The 18,903-nt window shown below is 37.0% G+C and overlaps 1 protein-coding gene and 1 long non-coding RNA gene across 2 annotated transcripts in view; one reads left to right on the top strand and one right to left on the bottom strand.

Moving 5' to 3' along the window:
• The window catches only part of LRRC66 (leucine rich repeat containing 66), a 29,376-nt gene extending 20,514 nt beyond the window's left edge, over nt 1–8,862 (top strand). Inside the window, exons 3-4 of the mRNA XM_056802607.1 lie at nt 906–1,239; nt 4,519–8,862. Of these exons, the coding sequence (XP_056658585.1) occupies nt 906–1,239; nt 4,519–6,404 (2,220 nt within the window). The 3' untranslated portion in view covers nt 6,405–8,862. The remainder of the gene's footprint in view (nt 1–905; nt 1,240–4,518) is intronic.
• LOC130455054 (uncharacterized) lies at nt 729–2,774 on the bottom strand. Its single transcript, XR_008912867.1, has 3 exons — nt 2,562–2,774; nt 1,552–1,603; nt 729–1,054 (listed from the first exon to the last, which is right to left on the bottom strand). It is a non-coding gene; the product is annotated as an uncharacterized LOC130455054 (long non-coding RNA).
• Nucleotides 8,863–18,903: the final 10,041 nt, after the last annotated feature.

Raw genomic sequence — 18,903 nt, 5'->3', positions numbered from 1 at the left:
TGGATCTGACATTTTTGCTTAATTGTTCTTCTACCTCACAAAAGAAAATTAGATAGAGGGAGAGGCTAAAATGATTATGATGGAAAGGCATCAATAAATGTATATTTTAGAACAGATGATAGCATACGAGACTCTCAGAGCAGGAAGAGACCTTAGAATTCTTATCGATCATTCAACAGCCATTTCCAGGCCAAGTTCCTTCACACAACCTGGCTCTCTCCTTCCTTTCCAGACTTCTTATGAATTACTCCCTGCCATGTACTCTGTGATTCAGAGACACCAGACTCCTTGCTATTCCCCCCATTAGAGGCTTCATCTCTAGACTCTGGGTATTTTCACTGGCTATTTTCTCATCTCTTTCCTATATCTACCTGTTGGCTTTCCTTGTTCCCTTTAAGTCCTAGCTAAAATCCCACCCTCTATCTCCCTAATATCATTCGTTTTAGCACCTTTCCTCAGTCATTATCTCTCTTTTGTCTTGAATGTATCTTGTTTGTTCATGGGTGTGTATATGTTATCTCCACCATTAAACTGGGAATCCCTTGAGGACAAGGACTATCTTTTGTCTTTCTTTGTATCCTCCACACTCAGTGAAGCACCCGGCTTTTGGTAGGTGCTTATTTTGTGCTTATTCACCTGGCCAACTGGCTCAGGGGTCTTCACTTCCATTTGAAGTACCTTTTAATTCATTGACAACTGCTTCTTTCATCTTACATCCTTTCAAATTTATTAACAAAGTTTTTATTGAAAAAACATTTCCAAGGCACAAAAATGCAACTTATATCTACCTGAATGACTTATAACACATAAAGGTTCATAAAGGTACAGTATTCATTATTGTCTTTATTTTTTAGAAATAAATGTCATTCACCAACTATTCCCTCCTTTTCTCTCTTTTCAAGCAGATTGTGAACCTTAGCACCAATGCTATGACGACCATCCTACCAATGATGTTCATTGCCTTAACTCTGCCACATTTGGATGCTGACCTATCAAACAACCAATGGCAATGTGACTGTAACATGTTGGTCTTCCAAAATTTCATTTCTGAATCCTGGAAGAAAAAGTGGAATACCATTTGCAATGAGTCCATCAGTACACCTGGAGTATCTTTTCTCTCTCTACAATGGCTCCATTTGAATTGTAAAATGCAAATGAAAGATCTGATCTCTTTTAAAAAAGTTACAGTCCCTGTTGGAACAACAGCCCAGCTAGACTGCAACTTTGATCAACCTTGGGGTAGGTCCCAGAATAATCATGAATATCTGTCTGCTTCCTCCAATTCATTCAGGATTGGCTGTAGGATGGGTAAAAACACCTTGTTCAAGCAGGCAGAGTCTTTTTAAATGGAGAAGCCATAAAGGAAGTGTCAAAAGTCATTTTGCAATGCACATTCATTCAGCAATCATTCCATAAGGACCCATGATGAGTTATACTTCCTTGCAAGGTTTGGGGGTTTATGCTTAAGAGGCATTATGCCACAGTGAAGAGGGGAATGACTTTGGAGTCAGAAGAACCTGAATTCAGTTGTTCATCTGTTGTGTCACTTACCTTAGCAGTGGCCCAGGTAGCCCTCTAAGATGGTGTTCCAATTGAGTAGCTCCTATGACAAAGCAAGTTTCCCTGAAGTCCCCACAGTGGTAAAATAATAAGACCAACCCATTTTTAATGCATAATATTCTTTCCCAGGTGTTGGGGGAGTTGCAAAGCTAAATCATATAGCCCAAGCACTTAGGAATATTATTCAGTTAGAGGGAATATAGAATGTAGACACAGATTAATATTATATCAATTGGAATATTACAAATGTATAGAAAGGAGGCAGTAAGGTGGCTTAGTGGATAGAGAGGCAGGCCTGGAGATAGGAGGTCCTGGGTTTAAATCTAACCTCAGATATTTCCTAGTTGTGTATCGCTGGGCAAGTCATTTAACCCCAGTTGCCTAGCCCTTCCAACTCTTCTCCCTTGGAACCAACACTTAATATTGATTCTAAGAAAGAAGGTAAGGATTGTTTTTTTTTTTCAAATATAAACAAACAAACAAATAAATAAATAGGAGTAGTTGAAGTATTGGGGTAAAGAGGGATGTTGTTGAGGAGGATGTTGTGGTATAATACTTTGTTTGGTGTTCACAAAGTATCTTTCAGCTTCTCTCCTTCAAGGAAAACCAAGAGTGACTTCTCTTCTCTGGGCCAGTATATATCTGTTTGGAGACTGAATGTTTATATAAAAAAATCTATTTATTTATAACATATAACAATATAGAAGGAAAGGATTTGTAAAAAGGATGCCCTAAACTAAAGGAACTTATTCTCCACCCACTCTTTTACGTTTGCCTTATGGCATAGCCTTCTGTGTCTTCAAACTACTCGGAACTGCCTAACACTTACTAAAAACCCATAAACACACTATCTTACCAAACTAATATCTTAATCCTTATTAACAGTGACTTAATTATTAAAGCTTTCTCCAAGTAAATAGAGTCAGTTAGCCCAAAATCTCAATGGCTAATTGCCCAGAGGGTAGCTCTGAGGTGGCTCCCAAAGTTCAGACAAAACAGACCTTCTGTCTTTCTCCTCTGAAACAGCTCTCCAACACAACAGATTTGACAGCTTCTTCTCCATGATGATTTCTCACAGTCAGGAAAGCAGAAACTTTTAAGATGGGTTTGATTTCTGTCTCTCCTTTGATCTGATCTGAAAGTCTGAAATGAGTCTGTCTGCACCAGAAGTCAGAGAGAGACTCAGAGCTTAATAACCAACTGTCAGAACTTGATCTGCTTCTTTCCTTCCAAGTTCTCAGCTCATGCTCAGAACTCTGTCTTGCCTGCAAACCCAGAGGCACTCTCCTAAAGTTCCCTATCTTATCAATATTTAATCAATATATTTCTTATTCCATTCCTACATAGTACAGTCTGCTAAGAAATCAGATGAGAGAAAAACGTCTTTGTGGGAAAAGAAAATAACAAGATAGTTTGATTTCACTTCCCAGTATCATTAACCAAAGAGCCCATTATTTTAAAATGTTTATTGTGATGTTTGATTTGGTTCAAATCAACAAACTTGTTAGGCACCAGAGCTTATTATGAAGATGAAAAATTATCTAGTCCTTGCTTTCAAGGACATTGTTTTCTGAGAGAATGGGACAAGAGAGAGGTACATATAATTAAGGGAGATAAATGTAAGTATAAAGCAAGGCAGAGTGTGAGGGGCAAAGGAGAGGTCCAGAAAAATGGACTCTGGGGAAATGGAGGAAAGGGAGGAAGCTCTCATCTGAGCAGATAAAAGGGAAGGTTTCATGGAGAAACTGGCACCTGAGCCAAGCCATGGAGTAAAGGAAATCTTGAAAAGTACATCTTTTGATGAAGAACTGGATTCTTTTGTTCATGCATTTGTTACTTCTTTTGCTAATGAGTACAGGCAAGTGAAGTACTGTTCACTGGGAAATTCAATGTTAAAATTAAAAACTACTGGTGGAAAATGAAAAAGAAGTCAGACTTTACTCCAAGGACTGCCTTTTGCACCATCCAGATGTTTTGTAACATCAAGTAACTTTAGGAGAGAACGAGATAGAAGTGTGCCAACCACTAGACCAGGATCAATCGATCAATGAGTTTTTATTTAAGTAACTGCTATATGCCAGGCACATCCCCTAGATGCAATGGATACAAGTACAAAGAATGAAACAATCCCTTAACTTAAAGTGAGTTTACATTCAAATGGGGGAGACAAGTACATATGATAATATATGCAGCATAAAAAGAAAGTTAATAAATACACATACAAAAAGGAGTTAAATGTAAGAGGTAGTTTGGGAAGGAAAGCCCTAGCAATAGGGTATGTAGAATTTGTAGAGTTGTATTGCCTCACTTTGAGCAGAGTGTAGGAGAGCCATGATAAAGATAAAGACATGACTGATAAAAGGGGACTGGTGTCTAAGAATCTAGTCTGGGTACAAGAGAGGGACTTACAAAGTCTCCAAGAGTAAACACCATCACCTTGGGGCATAAACACCAATTGAAGTACAATTCCTATTCTGACTCCCTAACTGATCAAGGTGAATGGATGCCCTAGTCCCAGCCTGGCTCCAGAGACTTTTTGGAAGGTTTTCCCATTCCACTGTCCTGGAGTGTATTGATCCTCTGCCCCAGATCACTATAACAACCCTGAGATTGCTGGGGCAGAACTTCCCAGGACAAGACTCCCCTTCTCATTTACAGTGCCCCCCAAATCCCAGGACCAAAGTCTAACCCTGAACAGAACTCTGAGACAAGCACTCCCATAGTATTCCTCACCACCCCCCGCAAGGGATGAGGATGATGATAATGCTCACTCCAAATGGGTGCCATCATCTCCTTCTCCATAACATACACAACCCCTGGTGCTTTGCACACCTAGAGAACAGAGCCTAGGACTAAATTAGAAAGCATGAATAGATCACTTTCAAAAGTAATTTAGAATAAAGTTCTATTTCAATATCTGTCTCATTCTTCCTTATTTTTATTTTCCTTCCTTTTTAGGAGAAAATGAAACATACTGGTGGACCCCTTACAACAGAATTTCTGAGAATACACAGATTCCTCACATTAGTTTAAATCAAATGAAAAAATTAGTGATAAACAAAGCAGAGAAACCTCTAGAAGGATTGTATGTTTGCTTTTCAACTTCTGGAAGGAAGAAACACATCATGTATGAGATTTCTGTGAAGCAGGAACATTCCCTGAGATGGGTAAGAAAGGCCAGGGAGATTCTTTCTTCCACCAGGGAAGCAACAACATCCCAAGACCTCACTTTGGCAGTCTGTCTGTCTGTGATCATTACTTTCTGCTGTGCTTTTTGCCTTGGTGCTTTCTCAAGACCTTACATCGATCGGCTATGGCAGCAGAGGTGCCAGACTAAAAGCTCCGTTTCAGAAAATGCATATTCTAATGAAGGGTTCTATGATGATGTAGGGATTATGGGAAACCCCAAACCATTATCTGAGAGTCAGCATCAAGATTCATCTAGTATCTATGAAGATACAGAAGCTCCAGATCTATACACATCTGTCACTGATGATGGGAACCCCAGAGCAAGCAGAAGGGGGAGAGACTGTGAGCAGAGCAGAGGCAGAGCTACCCTAGAAAATAGGAAGAGGAATGAGAACAGGCTACCAAACCACCATGACGCCCATTCAATTGACTCAGAAGACATGAATGTGATCTATAATGATGTAATTACAGTAAAGAGGGAGCATGTCTATGGAAATGACATTCTCAGAGAATTAGCAAGGGGTGGTTCTTTCCATGAGGATCCAATGAGAACGTCTTCTGTGGACAAAATCTTACAAAAAGATCCTGGCTCATTCCAAAGCCATTCTTCTGAGTTAGATGGATCACTCTCAAGGGAAAGGATATTTCCTCTCCCTCAAGTTCCAATGCACCCAAAAGCACAGAACTTTGAGGAGACTGGAGAAATAGATGGAGCTGCACATATACCATCAAAAATTATAGGAGCTCAAAAGGGGTTTCCTAAGGAAATGCAACTGAATTCTCATTGGCATCCACAGACCATACCACAGTATAGGGTGGATGAGAATAGGACCATACTCAGTGATAATCCAAGAGATTCTTATCTCTCCAGTCCATTTCCCAGTTGGGAAAATGATTCTTATGTAGATCATTCTAACCATGATCCAACACCAACTTTCTCTTCCGATCATCAAAAGCAGGAGTCAAACCCAGAAAATATCAACAGTGATGATGTAGTCACAGATAACAGCTTTGACTCAGATGAAGGATCATTATTTACTTTCAGCTCCTCTAGTTCAGAGGATGACTGGAACAGTACTCAAGAACAGCCACATGATGAGAGAGATCATGAAGCCACATGGCCATCAATAGAGGAAGACTGTGTAAGTAAGGATTCATCTGATAGAATGGGCAATACCCAATCAGAAAGTCCTGGGGACAATGCTAGCATTCAGAAGACTTTGGAGAAAGGTGAGAATGAGAAAAAAGAACATTCTGAAAACATCATTTCCAATCCAGATATTAATTTGTTGGAGACAGACCAACCAACCTATCAGATTAGTGGTAACAGTAAAACTAGGACACAAGAATCCCCACCCAACTCACTGGCCAGCAGTCCTGTAAGTGTTGAAATTCCTGGCATGTTCATATATGATCATGTTTTGACTCTTAGTCCTGAGCCATCAGAATGGCATCATTCATGGGAAAAACAGGAACAAGTCTCCATTGGGAGTTCTTCACCCCAGCAAACCTCATTCATGTGCCCTGAAGACCCATCAGATAGTGAGAGCAATGATGCACAGATTTATAAATATTCCTATATGCAGATATCAGACACTGTTAAAAAGGAAATTCTACCTGAGATTAATCCAGAGGAAAAACTGAAAAATTCATGACAGAGTTTTGAAGGTAAAGACATGGAATTAAATGTAATTGACTCTATTGACCTGAAAAAGGATCTTCTATTTCTCTCTCTTGACTCTGGTTCCAAATGGATTACAAACCAAGCACAATCACTATAGTCTAATGTCTCTAGTGATGAACATTCTTTTCAGTCTGAAAGAGATGAGAAATATTTTGAAGTCTGTACCAAGAAACAGCCACCATTACTACATTAAAAGCTTTCTAATCAAGATGAGACCAATTTGCTAAGAATACGAGTGATAATAATTGGGACCAATATTCAGAAGAAGATATGTTGGAATTGGAAAAAAACCCTCCTAATTTTGATACAAATGAACCACAGCTTGAGAATTTTACAGATTTTTCAGTTGGTAGCACCTATTCCTATGAAAACCAACTCTATGGTGATAAAAATAGGGATATCCAAGTTGATAATAAAAGAGAAGGAAATTAACATTTTAAAAAGTATATTGTGGAGTATTTAAATGAAAAGACTTAAAATATTTCAAGGGATTTACCATGTACCAAAAACTGATGCAACCTCAAGGAAATCGGTGAAGAAGTTATGAAAAATGAGAATGTTAAGAAGAATTCCAAATATAAGTGACATAGTTATAAATATTTAGTCAATTAAGAATAAAGACTTTTCATGAAATAAAAATACTATTTTCTCTGGTAGTATCAGGCAGATTAGAAACATACAGTTGAAAACACATATGGTAATTCAGAATATGCAACAGAAAGAGCACTATCACATAAGAGCTTTAAGTTCAACTCTTTCTTCTTAATACTTACTACATTTGTGACCTTGGGCAAGTCATTTAACCTCCCCAATTTGTTAGTTCCTTTCCCTCTTGATTTGAATCATAGCAATATGGTGAAAAAGATGATCGAATGAGACAATTTATATAAATTATTTTAAAACCTTAAAGTGCTATATAAATACTAACCATTGTTGTTGTTATCATTATTATTATTATTATTATTATTATTATTATTATTATTATTATTATTATTAAACTACTTATTTACTTGTCAGTGTCCCTCCCATAGCCTATCTCATATGCTTCTTCAGGGCCAGGACACTCTTTGTCTTTTGTTCTTTGTTTGTTGTTGTTGGGGTTTTTTTGTTTGTTTTTTTTTCATAAAAAATTGCATTTAGTTAATTAATTTAGAATATGTTTCCATGGTTGCATGATTCATGTTCTTTTTCTACCCTCCTCCCACCCCCCTCCAACGAGCAATTCCACTGGACTTTATATGTGTCATTGATCAAGACCTAGCTCCATATTATTTTTTTTTTAAACCCTTACCTTCCGTCTTGGAGTCAATACTGTGTATTGGCTCCAAGGCAGAAGAGTGGTAAGGGCTAGGCAATGGGGGTCAAGTGACTTGCCCAGGGTCACACAGCTAGGAAGTGGCTGAGGCCAGATTTGAACCTAGGACCTCCCGTCTCTAGGGCTGGTTCTCAATCCACTGAGCTACCCAGCTGCCCCCTTAGCTCCATATTATTAATATTTGCATTAGGGAGATCATTTAGAGTCTATATCTACAATCATATCCCTATCGACCCATGTGATCAAACAGTTGTTTTTCTTCTGTTTCTACTCCCACAGTTCTTTCTCTGGATATAAATAGCATTCATTCTCATAAATCCTTCAGAATTGTCCTGGATCATTGCATTGCTGTTAGTAGAGAAGTCTATTATATTCTACTGTGCCACAGTATCTGTCTCTGTGTATAATGTTCTCCTGGTTCTGCTCCTTTCACTCTGCATCAATTCCTGGAGGTCATTCCAGTTCACGTGGAATTCATCCAATTCATTATTCCTTTGAACACAATAGTACTCCATCATCAACAGATACTACAATTTGTTCAGCCATTCCCCAATCCCCTTATTTTCCAGTTTTGTTTTATTTTTTACCACCACAGAGTGTGGCTATAAATATTTTTGTACACGTCTTTTTACTTATTATCTCTTTAGGGTATAAACCCAGCAGTGGTGTGGTTGGGTCAAAGGGCAGACAGTCTGTTATAAAGCCTTTTGGGAATAGTTCCAAATTGCCTTCCAGAATAGTTGGATCAATTCACAACTCCACCAGCAATGCATTAATGTCCCAACTTTGCCACATCACATCCCCTCCAGCATTTATTACTTTCCTTTGCTATCATGTTAGCCAATCTTCTAGGTGTGAGGTGGTACCTCAGAGTTGTTTCGATTTGCATTTCTCTAATTATAAGAGATTTAGAACACTTTTTCACATGCTTATTGATAGTTTTGATTTCTTTATCTGAAAATTTCCTATTCATGTGCCTTGCCCATTTATCAATTGGGGAATGGCTTGATTTTTTGTACAATTGATTTAGCTCTTTGTAAATTTGAGTAATTAGACCTTTGTCATAGGTTTTGTTATGAAGATTGTTTCCCAGTTTGTTATTTCCCTTCTGATTTTGGTTACATTGGTTTTGTTTGTATAAAACATTTTAATTTGATATAATCAAAATTATTTATTTTACATTTTGTAATATTTTCTTTTTATCCCCATTTTAATTAGTTTATTTAGTCAATTTAGAACATTATTCCTTGGTTACAATAATCACATTATTCCCCTCCCTCCCCTCCACCCACCCTTCCTGCAGCTAACACACAATTTCATTGGGTATTACATGTGTCCTTGATCAGAACGTATTTCCATGTTGTTGTTTACACTAGGATGTTCATTTAGAGTCTACATCTTCAACCACATCCCTTCAACCCATGTATTCAAGCAGTTGTTTTTCTTCTGTGTTTTTACTCCCACAGTGTTTCCTCTGAATGTGGGTAGTGGTTTTTCTCGTAGCTTCCTCCAGGTTGTTCAGGGTTATTGCATTGCCACTAATGGAGAAGTCCATTACATTCGATTGTACCACAGTGTATCAGTCTCTGTGTACAATGTTTTCCTGGTTCTGCTCCTCTCACTCTGCATCAATTCCTGGAGGTTGTTCCAGTCTCCATGGAATTCCTCTACTTTATTATTCCTTTGAGCACAATAGTATTCCATAACCAACATATACCACAATTTGTTCAGACATTCCCCAATTGAAGGGCATCCCCTCATTTCCAATTTTTTGCCACCACAAAGAGCTCAGCTATCCATATTTTTGTACATGTATTTTTCCTTATTATCTCTTTGGGTACAAACCCAGCAGTGCTATGGCTGGGTAAAAGGGCAGACAGTCCTTTATCACCCTTTGGGCATAGTTCCAAATTGCCCTTCAGAATGGTTGGATCAATTCACAACTCCACCAGCAATGAATTAATGTCCGGACTTTGCCACATCCCCTCCAGCATTCATTACTTTCCTTTGCTGTCATGTTAGCCAATCTGCTAGGTGTGAAGTGATACCTCAGAGTTGTTTTGATTTGCATTTCTCTGATTATAAGAGATTTAGAACACTTTTTCATGTACTTATTCATAGTTTTGATTTCTTTAACTGAAAATTGCCTATTCATGTCCCTTGCCCATTTATCAATTGGAGAATGGTTTGATTTTTTGTACAATTGGTTTAGCTCTTTATCAGACAGCATATAGTAGGGTTTTGGATTCTAATCCACTCTACTATTTGCTTGCATTTTATGGGTGAGTTCATTCCATTCACATTCAGAGTTATGATTACTAGCTGTGTATTTTGTAATATTTTCTAACTCTTGCTTGTTCTTAAAATCTTTTCTTTCCCATAGATCTGACAGGTATACTATTCTATGTTCACCTAATTTACTTATAGTTTACTTCTTTATATTCAAGTCATTCACCCATCATGAATTTATATTGGTGTAGGGTATGTTGTAAGTAAAAATTAAATGTGTGTGAGTTTTCAGACTGACAGCAAAAGGGCAGAGTTCTGTAATTCTGGACAGAGCAGCTGCCGTTGAGGAGAGACAGTTAAACCTAAGAATGTGGCATTTTTCCCTCTGGGTGGACCTGAGGAGAATTAGCTTTTCCCTGTGGATTTGACTGCTTGTTCATCACATCTTATTACTATTTGGATTATTCTGTACCTGTTGGCCTTTTGACACCTACTGAGTTCCTGTACTGTGACAACTAACAGCTGATCATGAGACCTTTGTTGGGCCATGTCAGACTTGCACACAGATCTTTTACCTTTAGATTATCCAAGGGGGTGGGAGGTGGGTAGAATTAGCTTAGTTAAGTTTAGTAATTTTTAGTTTATATAGTGACTATAGGAAATGGAGTAGGGAACCACTCAGAAGCAATTTCTGGGGAGAGATCTGTAGATCTGGGGAGGTATAGATATTTATAATAGAATAAGTTATAACCAAATCCCTTCCAAACTATCCTTTTTGTATTAAACACCTATAATTTATAACTTGGGGTTCAGTGTGTGTGTGTGTGTGTGTGTGTAATCTCAGGGTCTGGCTCTGGATTTGTATAGCCTTCCCAAACCAGGTTACTGGCCTAAAGTAAGATCCAAATCTATTGCCGAAATCCAGCAATTATATCACATGTGAGATGTTGATCTAAACCTAATCTCTCTTATACTGTTTTTCCAATTTTCCCAGCAGTTTTTGTGAAATAGTGGATTTTTGCCCCCAAAGCTGGGCTCTTTGGGTTCATCATACACTCTCTTGCTGAGGTCATTTACCCCAAGTCTATTCCACTGATCCTCTCTTCTGTCTCTTAACCAGTACCATTTTGTTTTGATGATCACTGTTTTATAGTACAGTTTAAGACCTGGTACTGGTAGGCCACACTCCTTCAGTTTTTTTTTCATTATTTCCCTTTATATTCTTGATATTTTTTTCTTCCTAATGAACTTTCTTAAATTTTTTTTCTAATTCAGTTTCTTGGTAGTTTGATAGGTATGGCACTAAATAAGTAAATTAATTTTAGTAGGATTTTTATTAGGTTAGCTTGTCCTACCCATGAGCAGTTGATATTTTCCCAATTGTTTAGATCTAATTATAATTGTGTGGAAAGTGTTTTGTAGTTGTGTTCATATAATTCCTATGTTTGTCTTGGCAGATAGATTCCTAAGTATTTTATATTATATAGGGTGATTTTAAGTGGAATTTTTCTTTCTAACTCTTGCTGCTAGGATGTGTTGGAAATATATAGAAATGCTGATGATTTATGTGGGTTTATTTTGTATCCTGCAACCTTGATAAAGTTGTTGATTATTTCCACTAGCTTTTTTGGTTGATTCTCTAAAATTCTTTAAGTAGACCATCATATCATCTGTAAAGAGTGATAACTTGGTCTTCTCATTGCTTATTTTAATACCTTCAATTTATTTTTTCCCTCTAATTGTTATTGCTAGTTTTTCTAGTACGATGTTAAATAATAGAGGTGATAATGGGCATCCTTGTTTCACTCCTGATCTTATTGGGAAGGCTTCTAATTTATCCCCATTTGCAGATGATGCTTGCTGATGGTTTTAAATATATGCTGTTTATTAATTTTAGAAAAGGCCCTTCTATTCCTATATTTTCTAGTGTTTTCAATAGGAATGAATGTTGTATTTTGTCAAAGGCTTTTTCTGCATATACTGAGATAATCATGTGATTTTTGTTGGTTTGCTTGTTGATATGGTCAATTATATTAATGATTTTCCTAATATTGAACCATCCTTTCATTCCTGATATAAATCCCATCTGATTATAGTGAATAACCCTCATGATCACTTGCTGGAGTCTATTTGCTAGTGTTCTATTTAAGATTTTTGCATCTATGTTCATTAAGGAGATTAGTCTGTAGTTTTCTTTATTTTTAATCTGTCTAGCTATGGAATCAGTACCATATTTGTGTCATAAAAGGAATTTGGTAGAACCCCTTCTTTGCTTATTCTGTCAAATAATTTGTATAGCATTGTGATAAGTTGTTTTTTTAATGTTTGATAGAATTCACTTGTGAATACATCTGGACCTGGGGATTTTTTCTTAGGGAGTTCTTTGATGGCTTGTTCAATTTCTATTTCTGATGTGGGATTATTTAAGTATTATCTGTCCTCTTCTGTTAATCAGGGCAGTTTATATTTTTGTAAATAATTATCCATATCACCTAGATTGCCATATTTGTTGCCATATAATTGGGCAAAATGGTTCTTAATAATTACTTTAATTTCCTCTTCATTAGACGTGCGGTCTCCCTTTTCATCTTTGATACTGTTAATTTGGTTTTCTTCTTTCCTTTTTATTATTAGATTAACCAGTACTTCATTTTATTTGTTTTTTCAAAGTAGCAGCTTATAGCCTTGCTTATTAATTCAATAACTCTTTCACTTTCAATTTTATTAATTTCTCCTTTAATTTTTAGTATTTCTAATTTAGTTTTTATCTGAGGATTTTTAATTTGTTCTCTTTCTAGTCTTTTAATTTAAATGCCCAATTCATTGACCTCTGTCCTCCCTAATTTGTTAATATATGCACTCAAGGATATAAGTACCACTTTGGCTGTATCCCATAGATTTTGATATGATGTCTCAGCATTGTCATTCTCTTCAATGAAATTATTAATTGTTTCTATTGTTTGTTCTTTAACTAACCAATTTTGGAAAATCATTATTTAATTTCCAATTAATTTTTGGTTTGCCTCTATATGTACCCTTGCTAATTATTATTTTTATTGCATTATGATCTGAAAAGGTTGCATTTATTATTTCTGCTTTTTTGCATTTGTTTGCCATGTTTTTATGACCCAGTACATGGACAATCTTTGTGAATGTACCTTGTGCTAAAAAAAAGGTGTATTCCTTTTTATCCCTATTTATTTTTCTCTATATGTCTATTAACTCCAATTGTTCTAAGTTTCATTCACATCTCTTACCTCTTTCTTATTTATTTTTTGGTTTGATTTATCTAGATCTGATAGAGGCAGGTTCAAGTCTCCCACTAGTATAGTTTTACTATTTATTTCCTCCTTAAGCTCCAATAGTTTCTCCTTTAAAAATTTGGGTGCTATACCACTTGGTGCATACATGTTGAGTACTGATATTTCCTCATTGTCTATAATGCCGTTTATCAGGATGTAATTACCTTCCCTATTTCTTTTAATCATATCTATTTTTACTTTGGCTTTTTCAGATATCATTATTGCAACTCCAGCATTCTTTTTCTCAGTTGATGCCCAATAGATTTTGCTCCAGTCTTTTACCTTTACCCTGTGTGTGTCTACCTGCCTCATTTGTTTCTTATAGACAACACATGGTGGGATTTTGGTTTCTAATTCACTCTGCTATTTGCTTCTGTTTTATGGGTGAGTTTATCCCATTCACATTCAGAATTATGATTATCACCTGTGTATTCCCCATTATTTTGCTTTCCTCTCCTAGTCCTGCCCTTTCTTCTTTCACTATTTCCTTCTACACCAGCATTTTGCTTTTAATCAGTTCCCCTAATCCCCACCCTTGTTTTACTTCCCTTTCCATTCCTCCCTTCTTATTCCCCTCTCATTTTTCTTTTGGGTCTATTAAATCCCCCCCCTTCTTTTCCTCCCTTTTTGTGCTCCCCACCCTTTGGTTTTTCCCTCTCAACTTTCCTGTAGTGTAAGAAAGATTTTGATACCCCAGTGGATCTAGATGCTCTTCCCTCTCAGAATCGATTCCACTGAGAGTAAGCTTTAAATATTACCTATTAGCATTCTCTTCCTCTTCTTCTTATAATAGTATTCTTCCCCTTCCCTTACCATGCTCCTATTTATGTGCTATAGATTATCCTATTTTTCTTATTCCTTTGAGTTTCTCTTCGCGCCATCTTCTATTCTCCCCCCATTTCTTTTTTTACATATCATCTTGAACCACTTAATACCCCAACCTCTACCTGTGAATAATTCTTCTAACTACTATAATAGTGAATACAATTTTTGAGGGTTACAGATAACATTTTTTCCATATGGAAATATAAACAATTTGACCTTGTTTAAGTCCTTATAAAAAGGGGGAAATTTTCCCCTCTCTTTCTCATTTACTTTTTCATGTTTCTCTTGATTTTTGTATTTGGACATCAAATTTTCCATTTAGTTCTGGACTTTTCTTTACAAATACTTAGAAATATTCTATTTTGTTAAATGCCCACACTTTCCCCTGGAAGTATATAGTCAATTTTAATGGGTAGGTGATTCTTGATTATAGACTCAATTCTCTTGCCTTTCTGAATATCATATTCCAAGCCTTCTGTTCCTTTAGTATGGAGACTTCCAGATCCTTTGTAATCCTGATTGGTCCTTCCTGATGTTTGAATTGTCTCTTTCTGGCTTCTGGTAATATTTTTCTCCTTAGTTTGAAAGCTCTTGAATTTGGCAATTACATTACTGGGCATTGTTTTTTAAGGGTTTAATGTAGAGGGTGATCTATGGATTCTTTCAGTGTCTATTTTGACCTCTTGCTGAGGAACATCAGGGCAGATTTCTTGTAGAATGATGTCAAGATTTTTGTTTGTTTCTAGGTTTTCAGGTAGACCTATAATTCTCAAGTTGTCTCTTCTAGACTAATTTTCCTGGTTAATCATCTTCTCAGTGAGATATTTCATGTTTCCTTCTATTTTGTCATTCTTTTGACTTTGCTTTATTAATTCCTGCTGTCTTGTGAGATCATTAGCTTCTACTTGTCCAATTCTGGCCTTTAAATACTGTTTTTCATCTATGATCTTTTGATTTCCCTTTTTTGTTTGGTCTATCCTATTTTTCATGGCTTCCAGCTATTTAATTCTGGTCTCTAATTTGCTCATAATTTCATTTGATTTCTGGACTTCTTTTTCCAAGTGGGCATTTCTGTCTTTTAAACTGTTATTTTCTTTTTGAACTATTTCCCACTTTTCTTTCTTTATTTTTGATTTGTCTAGCTATGGAATCAGTACCATATTTGTGTCATAAAAGGAATTTGGTAGAACCCCTTCTTTGCTTATTCTGCCAAATAATTTGTATAGCATTGTGATAAGTTTTTTTTAATGTTTGATAGAATTCACTTGTGAATCCTTTCTAATTTGGTTCATCAGCTCAAATCTGATCTCCTCAAGAGCTTGTGACCAATTTCCATTTTTTAGGAAGATTTGGATGTGTTTACTTGTTTGTCATCTTCTGCTGTCTCCTCTATAGTTTGGAATTTTTCTGCATAAAATTATCTAGGGACAAGATTTTTCTTGGGTTTTTTTGGTAGTTGTGGATTGTAGTTTATGGGTGTTGGTGGCCATTGCTTTGTTCCTTTCCATGGTGTCTGCTGTATGCAGCCCTATCCTGTCTCTGTGCCCAAGCTCCATGTTCCTCAGCCTCCTGGGGTCCCAAGTCTTGCTGCTCTTAGGGGTGAGTCTCTGGTGTCCTCAGCCATATTCCCCCCAACCCCCTGAGAATCTAGAGGTTGCCCCACACTCACTCAACTCTGATGCCATACATGGAATGGGGGGGGGTGAGCTCACACTTTGTTGGGAGTTATTTTGCCCTCCTTCAGCATGGAAATGCCCAAACTTTGCCCACCTTCAATGCTGCACCCTACAGTCGAGCTCCTTCACTCATTTGATTTTGGTTTTGTCCTTTTGAGGCACTTTATGTTGGTCAGTGGAGAGGAGAGGAAGAGTCTTCCTTCTACTCTGGGGCCATCTTAACCTGGAAGTCCTCTCTTTGTCTTTTGGCTTAGTAAACACTAAGCAATTGCTTGTTTGATTAACTGATTGACTTCAATTCAAGTAAAGTCCCACTCCTACTTGGGTTTTTTCTTTTTCAATACTTAGTCTTTGCTGAATGATACCTCAATGTTTCTGGGTTGGTGGTCCCTTTTATATTTTCCTACTGTTGCCACCAAGTCATGACCAACATCAGCATGAACATTTACATCTTTCTCATTAGCTCAAATGAGCCAGAAATTAAGTTTGGCCAAAAGGACTTTGCTAGTAATTAAGGGAAAGCATTAAAATTTTAGCATTTACTAATTACCTACTATAATATGTGCTGGACATGGTGCCAATGAGGCTACAAAGACAAAAAATGATTCTTCAAAAGAGCTTACATCCTATGAGAGGAGACATCATGGACATGCTTCCAACCCAAGTATCGATTTTTCCCCAGATAATACCTCTTCTTCTTTCACCCACTATTTCCAGGTCAATGCTTGCAGGTCACATAAATCCTCTACATTAGTGAAGTATGAGAATATCTCAGTGGAGAGACTGAGTCCCACATTGCAAACAAGCTATCAGACATATTATCCTGTTGATTTGTTTTCTTTACTGGTCCTTGTTGTGAAGAATTCTCTGGTAGAGTGGCTGTCTATGAGAAATTGATTGACATAAAAAATAAAGGTATCAATCAAGCCATTATTCCAAAGAGCAAAGGAAGGAGTAATTGATTCTCTTATTTCACAAATATTAATGAAGCTACCACTGTCCTAGGTACTGGATGAGATACAAAGTCTACATAAGGCAATGTCCTTGCCTTCATGGAGCTTGTAGTCTGATAATCCGGAACATTTTTACTCACAACTTTTTGGAGGGTGCTAAGCAAATTGCTATTGATCAAAACCTAGAACCCTATTTAGATTTTAAAGGACAACTCTCATTCTTTTGTCCCCCCCTCCAGATCTCTCAGGTAGATTTCTCTCTATAACAGTTCCCCTTTTAAGTTAATTATTTTAGAGGAACCATATTCTAAAATATTTCAGGCAATCATCAAGAATTGGCAGAAGAGGTAGCAACTAAATGGCTCAGTTAATAAAGAGCCAAACCTTGAGTCAAATCTGGCCTCAGATACTACCTAGCTGGGTGACCCTGGAAAAGTGGTTTAACCCCCATTGCCTAGCCCTTACCACTCCTCTGCCTTGGAACCAATACTTAGGATTGATTCTAAGACAGAAGGTAGAAGTTTAAAAAAATAATTTGTAGACGATGGGTCCAACAAACACAGTGCCAAACTTTCCCACTCATATTCCATGTGCTGAGATAGTGATAGCTATTTGCCATTTAATTTAGCTCCAATTTCAAGAGTTCAGGCTCAAAACTCTAGACCCAGATGATTTGTGTTCTGTTGTGCTCAGTCAGGCTTGGAGGCAGTAAATTTACTTTCACATTCATACTCTCAATCTTTCTTTTCAGGGATTGAGAAAGGATAATAATTTATTCCCACCCACCCTCTATCTCTTCACTTTCAACAGAATACTTCACAAATTTCCTCTTGTTCTCTTGGTTCTGCTTGGAATAGGCTAAACCACTACTGCTGGAATATCTATTCTTCCTAGGGATAAATAACACTATTATTCAACCACATTCTCCTTCAGGAAACTTTTTTTTTTCAGCAGCCTAAGTGAGTCTATATTGAAATCTTTCCCTTTCCCTCTAAAAGTGGAGATGACCCATCTGCAACCTTGCTTCCTTGTTTCCACTGACAAAAAGCAGCTGTTATCATTTCTTCTGCATTTTCTTAAAAAGTGCCAATATTTTTTATATATTGTATGTGATGGACAAGGACTCATCTTTCCTAGCTCCAATAGGATGGAGCAAAATTCACATGCACAAAAGGACAACTCTTCCTAGAAGGTTTCACTATAATCCATATAGATTCATTAAGTGACTTACCTAGGAAGCAAGCATTGTGCTGGACACAGGAGAAACACAGTGAGATAGTTCCTGCCTTCAAGGAGTTTATATTCATATACATTTGGGGCCAGTTATAGAGAATGGGTGTGTTGAGTTTTTGCTCAATTACCCCCTAAATAATACCTCTTGGTCTTTCCATCATTCCTGCCAGGATTGGGTATTTATGGCTTTATTTATAAGGGCTACCATTGAACATCCCCAAAATAACGGTTGACATTTAAGTAGGCTTTAAATTTTACAAAGCTCTTTCTATCACTCTCTAGGTCTCTGGGTTCCACCCCAGTTTAGAACATGAGCTTTTTGAAGGCAAGGACTAATTTGTTTGCTTGTATTTATTTGTATCCCCAGTACTTGTAGGTACAAGTTGTTGTTCAGTCATTTCAGTCATGTCCAATTCTTCATGACCCTACTTGGGGTTTTCTTGGACATGACTGAAATGACTGAACAACAACTTGTTGTTGGGAGTGGTTTGCCATTTCCTTCTCCAAATTATTTTACATATGAAGAAATTGAGGCAAACAGGGTTAAGTAACTTACCCAGGGTCACACAACTAGTAAGTGTCTGAGATCAGACTGGAAATCAGAAAGAAGAATCTTCCTGACCCCATGCCTGACAGTCTATCCACTCTATTCATTGTACCACCTAACTGCTTGACACATAGAAAGTATATAATAAATGCTTTATCCTTCATCTATTGTCTTATTTTAGACTCACAAGAACAATGAAGGATAGAAATCATTTTTATTTATTATTATTATTCCAGTTTTACAAGTGGGAAAATTGAGACTCCTCCCAAAGTTTAAGTGACTTGTATATGCAAGTCCTGGCACTCAGGAAGAACCTATCACTACATTCAAACCCAAATCTTCCTGGTTGCTAGTGGTGCATTGTATCCAAGATGCTAAGCTATTTCTGGT

The sequence above is a fragment of the Monodelphis domestica genome, chromosome 6 (genome assembly GCF_027887165.1).
Source record: "Monodelphis domestica isolate mMonDom1 chromosome 6, mMonDom1.pri, whole genome shotgun sequence".
NCBI classification, from domain to species: Eukaryota; Metazoa; Chordata; class Mammalia; order Didelphimorphia; family Didelphidae; genus Monodelphis; species Monodelphis domestica.
This window is presented reverse-complemented; position numbering and strand designations above follow the sequence as displayed.